This window comes from Ipomoea triloba, chromosome 15 (genome assembly GCF_003576645.1).
Source record: "Ipomoea triloba cultivar NCNSP0323 chromosome 15, ASM357664v1".
Taxonomy (NCBI): domain Eukaryota; kingdom Viridiplantae; phylum Streptophyta; class Magnoliopsida; order Solanales; family Convolvulaceae; genus Ipomoea; species Ipomoea triloba.
In genome coordinates, this window is record NC_044930.1 from 13,241,032 (window position 1) to 13,246,707 (window position 5,676).

Sequence of the window (5,676 nt, forward strand, 5' to 3'; positions counted from 1 at the left end):
GATGATCAGATCAGAGATGATCAGAGATGATGCTGCTTGAAGTAGATAACTAATTAGATATAGGTTCTTCTACAAAAAGTTGAGTAATGTCAGCACCATGATCCGGTTAGATCGAGGAAGACTTGGAGGATCGTAGGAATCACACAATGGAAACGGACTGTAGGAATTACACAACGGCAACTAATTCCACAACCCCTTGCATTTCTCACAGATAATACTAAAGTTTTCTAGAATTCATTGCTACTCATGTATTTAAAGGAAAAGAAAACAATTGGATTCAGATTGCATTGGTGATGAATTAATGGACAAAATTGTCTACACTCCTCACAAGCTCCCATCTCTGCAAACCAAACTTTTCTCTAGAAATTGAAAACATTTTACCATGTAAATCTAGGGATTTATACTACATTGAATTCCTGAAAAGTACGGGAATGGTAAATAAAATTAAAAAAAACACATTTAAGTTCCATGCATCAAATAAAATAGGGATTTATACTACATTAAATCATCTCAACATGCTAAAGAAATCCAATACCATCAAATTGAGACAATATCAGGGCTTCGCTCTTCGTTAGAATCTTAGGCATCACACTACAAGATTATTAGGGTTTGTCTAAAATAAAAAAATATAAATACGAGACAACTTAAACGTAAGATGATGGCAACAACAACAGTAGTGGACTGTGGTAGCTACAACGACACTAGACTATGGCATTGACGGCGTACGACGGTAGTGACGAAAAACGCGGCAACAATAGAATTTTTGGAGGGTTTTTGAGATATTGAAAATTGTCTAAGTGTATTTGGAGGGTTTTGGGTATAATTCAGTGGAGTTATACTGTTATTTCAAAAAAAAATTAAAAGGTAAACTGTTGTGCCAGATATATGCGTATATGTGTGGTATACTATTCACAAAAATATATAGTATATACGGAGGTTATATGTATAACCGTTGTATATACATCAATAATTAAAAATTATAGCATATACAGTGGTTAGGTGTATAATTATCGTATATACATATATTTTTATAAAATGTATAACATAGTATATACGACGGTTATCCGTATAACCACCGGATATACAACAATATTTTTTAAAAAAGTATAGTACATATGGCAGTTAGGAGTATAACCATCGTGTATATATATTTCAAAAAAAAATTTAAAATAAAGAATATAATACAGTATATACGACGGTTATTCGTATTATAAAGAATATAATACAATATATACGGCAGTATAATTGTAGTATATACACCGGTTAGGTGTATAACCGTCGTATATACATATATTTCAAACAATTAAACATAAAGAATATAAAATAGTATATACAACGGTTGTACATATAACCACCTTATATACATCAATATTATAAAATAAAAAAATCTAATGTAGTATATATGACGGTTAGATGTATAATCGCCGTATACACACACACACACACACACACACACACACACACACACATATATATATATATATATATATATATATCTGCTCAAGTGTGGACGCGTCTTAACATGTGAACATTGCGGTCACACTACTCAATGTTATAAAATGTACTACTCAATGTTAGAAAACGCACCACACGAAAATACACAAAGATACTAAAAAATACACCACACACCCAAAATAATGCACCATAACTCCCCTGCCCCTAATTGTGCATTTCTAAACACTGTGTGGTGTATATTTCCATACTTAGTGCTGTGTTTTTGGTGATATGTACCTAATGATGCATATTTGTGTGGTGCATTTTCTAAAACTGAGTGGTGTATATCTATATACATAGTGGTGAGGCCGCACTGTTCACATGTTAAGATGCATCCACACTTAAACTCTACCATATATATATATATATATATATATATATATATATATATATATGTATGTATGTATGTATGTATGTATGTATATGGTTGACTTTATATGAGACAACGTGAATGAACACAATCTACGTACTTTACGAATGCACACACACTAAATTGTGTGCCCTCATGTAAGTCATGTTGGGCTAAGTGCACACAGTTCATGTGAGTCCACCCCTTTCCATGAGTTCGTGTACATGGACAATCCACATCCATTCATCTTGGCATTACATATGGCTAGAATTTTATGACTTTTGATAGGGGTAAAATCCCGGTCTACGTATCCTGGTCTCCCGGTTTGCGTGCCCAGTTAGGGGTTTATCAGACCCTCCGAAACTTCTTCTCGATCCGACCGGGCCGTGCATCCTTGCGCTCCGGGCCACAGTTGGGGCCTTTGCAGGGGTTCGAACCAGAGATCCCGCGCCCGCGTACATATCCGCGGGCGCGTTGGACCGACAGAGTGACTGGTGCATGTTCGCCACGCGTCCTACATGCCGTCAGACCGGAGGTGCTGTCGAGGCCACTATAAAAGGTGCATTTAATGCAGTAGTGAAGGCTTTTGGCTATTTCTTCTAACACAGTAGCTAAAGAGACCGGGAACCTCTGACCCACTGTCACGTAGCTCGGTCTCCCCTAGGGTATTGTACCTTGTACCCGATCTGATATAAATACAGTATTCTGTTCCGTATTTTGCTGTAACATTTTGGCGCCGTCCGTGGGGACCGTATAGAACAAAGCCGGCCTGCGCCTTCCCTGTTCGTCGGTCTCTCACCATGTATCCCAACATGGACTATTTCGCCTCTAACAACCCGGAGTAGGAGGACCCCGTAGATCTGCGGTCCAGACTCAGTTCCCGGGAAGAGCCGAACAATATGGCCGGGGCCTCTAATCCCGACCGGGCCGCTGCCCTATCAGTACTCGGCGTACCCGTCAACACCCCAATACCCGGTGTACCCGTCAGCACCTAAGTACCCGGTGTATCCTTTTGACGCGAACACTCAATGGTGGGCTAACTCACCGCGGTACTACTCACAGCCCTACGCCCCGTCTTTCCCTTTCCAACCGGTGCCACCTGTTCAACCCCAAGCGCCTCCGCCGGAGACCACGACGATCGAAGCCGCGGCTACAGCCTCGCCCATCTTGAGGAGGGCTCAGTCCGAGCGACGACCGGTATCTTCAAGGTTTCGGGAATCAGCACCCGCACGACGCCCGGTGCTCTCCTGCTTGAGCGGTTCAGGCTCCCAGCAGCCGCCAGAATAGGAGGAGCGACCGCGCGTGAGTGCCTTAGACCGGCTAGACCCGCCGGCGGAAGAAGCGCATAGATCGTTGCAACTGCCAACTGCGAGCGACGCCGATTCCAGTGAGGCCAGTTCGTCCGATTCACGGCGCCGCAGGCTCCGTGATCCGGCCCGCTCGTCGGGTCCGTCCCACGGAGTGTTGGATCAAGTCCGCGCAGAGTTCAATCGGTGGAAGCGAGAACAGAGCGACGACCGTACTGCTGACCGGGCGACCAATTTGCTACGCACACCCTTCACTCCGGAGCTCATGAGTCAGTCGTACCCGATTGACCTGCGAGTCCCCAGGGATAAAGAGTACACCGGCAGATCGGACCCTGAACAGCACGTGAACCTTTATTACGGCAATATGCTGATGATGGGGTGTCCGAGGCAGTAATGTGCCGGGCGTTTTATTCAACATTGACCGGACGAGCGGCAGAGTGGTTCCGTACTTTGGAGCCAGGTTCCATTTCCAATTTCCGAGACCTAGCCTGGAGGTTTGTTGATCCTTTCGCCATGTCAAAGACCGTGAAGAAACATTTCTCGCATCTGGAAAACGCCAAGCAGTTAGATGGCGAATCGCTCTCCGTATTTATCGAACGCTGGAATAAGGAGATGGCGGAGATCGAGCCCGTCGATGATGTCACCGCCACTAATCTCTTGCTGAACTCTCTGAGTGCGGGAAATTTATACCAGGATCTTATCCTCCGGCCCCCGTCCTGTTACGAGGACGTCGTGCGCAGGGTGGTCGCCCACGCCACCGCCACAGAGGCGAACTCAGCCAAAAGAATGATGGAGACTAGGGGGCCAAGGAGGGATCAAGGTCAGCGAGATAGACGCCTGAACAATCTGCGACAGAAGGACCGCGATGGAAACCCGATCTACACCCCGCTGACCAGATCGGTTGCAGAAGTCTTACAGTTTGCCAGAATTGTCATCTGATTCAGCTGCCTGCCCTGGCCATAGACGGCCCGGACAAAGATAAGTACTATGCGTATCATCGCAATTGGGGACACGACACCGAAGAGTGTCATGTGCTTAAGGGCCTGATCGAAGACCTGCTGCATACCGGAGAATTGGCCCAGTTCGCCGAGAAGAAGAAGAAGAACCGGCGAGGGTGGAGAAAATACTTCAAGAAGGATAAGGATAAGAAAGACAAGGATCTCGACCTGGACAGAGAGCCTCTGGCTGCCGCTCAGAAGCAGGTTATTCATGTGATATTTGGAGGACCGGAGGGTGGTGACACGGCCGGAGACCGTCGTAACTGGGCCCGTGACCTACATGTCGCCCTAGTAGAGGAAACAAACCCGGTGAAAAGGACGAAGATGGAGCCCATTGTGTTCACCGACCGGGACCTGCCGAGCAGCGCCGACTGCGCGACCGAAGCGTTGGTGATAACCATAGACATCAACGGCGTCGACGTCCAAAGAGTCATGGTGGACACGGGCTCGAGCGTGAATGTTATGTATTTAGACGTCTTCCGAAAGCTCCAGTTGGACCGATCCCAGCTAACGCCCGTCAGAACCCCGCTCTCGGCTTTCACAGGAGCAATGATCCATCCGGAGGGAGTAGCCCGTCTGCCTGTGGAGGTCGGGACCGTTCCGAGGGTGCTCCGTGTAACGATGGAGTTCATCATCGTCGACCTGGCATGTGTTCATAACGTCATTCTTGGTAGGCCGGGGATCTCACAACTCGGTGCAATAATATCAATGCCACATCTATGCATGAAGTTTCAAACACCGGAAGGCGTGGGCACGGTTAGAGGAGACCCCCAATCGGCCAGACGATGCTATGTCCGGGCCGTACAAAAACAGGACGCCAGCACGTCCCGAGTGAACACCATCAGTAAAAGGAAGGAGGACGTCCGGATTGAGCGCCTCGAGCCGTCGGAAGAGGTGGAGCTGGTGGCGCTGTCGGAGTCCCGACCGGAACGTACGGTGAAGATTGGCTCGGCTTTATCCCCTGATTTGCGGACCGCCATCGTCGCCGTCCTTCGAGAATACACCGACATCTTTGCCTAGGGCCCGGAAGATATGCCAGGGATCGATCGCCGGACCATATGCCATAGATTAGCTGTCCACCCGGGCTCCCGACCAGTTAAGCAGAAGTAACAGCACCTGGCCTCCGACAGACGAGAGTTTGTCCTATCCGAAACGAGGTCCTTGGCAGCAGCCGGACATATCCGGGAGGTCCATTACCCCGAATGGTTAGCGAGCGTTGTCCTCGTCCCCAAGCCTCCAGCCTGGAGGATGTGCGTGGATTACACCGATCTCAACAAGGCGTGCCCATTAGACCCTTACCCGTTCCCGAGCATCCACCAAATGGTTGATGAGACCGCAGGCGCTGAGCTGTTAAGCTTCATGGATGCGTTTAAAGGGTATCACCAGGTGATGATGGCTGAGGAGGACGAGGCGAAAACAACGTTCATTACCCCGGACGGTCTGTACTGCTACCGAGTGATGCCATTCGGCCTACGCAATGCGGGAGCTACTTACCAGAGGATGGTGAATGCCTTATTCGGAGAGTTGA

The 5,676-nt window shown here is 47.5% G+C and overlaps 1 protein-coding gene across 1 annotated transcript; it reads left to right on the forward strand.

Moving 5' to 3' along the window:
* The first annotated feature begins 3,543 nt into the window (after positions 1-3,543).
* Positions 3,544-5,168, forward strand: LOC116005716. The gene is made up of 2 exons (XM_031245958.1): positions 3,544-4,050; positions 4,095-5,168. The coding sequence occupies exons 1-2, from the start codon at positions 3,544-3,546 to the stop codon at positions 5,166-5,168; spliced, it is 1,581 nt and encodes a 526-aa protein (XP_031101818.1).
* Positions 5,169-5,676: the final 508 nt, after the last annotated feature.

Bases quoted from the DNA above. Each gene is read 5' to 3' on its own strand.
- LOC116005716 (XM_031245958.1), top strand. From the start codon at position 3,544: ATGTGCCGGGCGTTTTATTCAACATTGACCGGACGAGCGGCAGAGTGG. The intron at 4,051-4,094 runs GTTGCAGAAGTC...CATCTGATTCAG, and splicing joins ACACCCCGCTGACCAGATCG to CTGCCTGCCCTGGCCATAGA.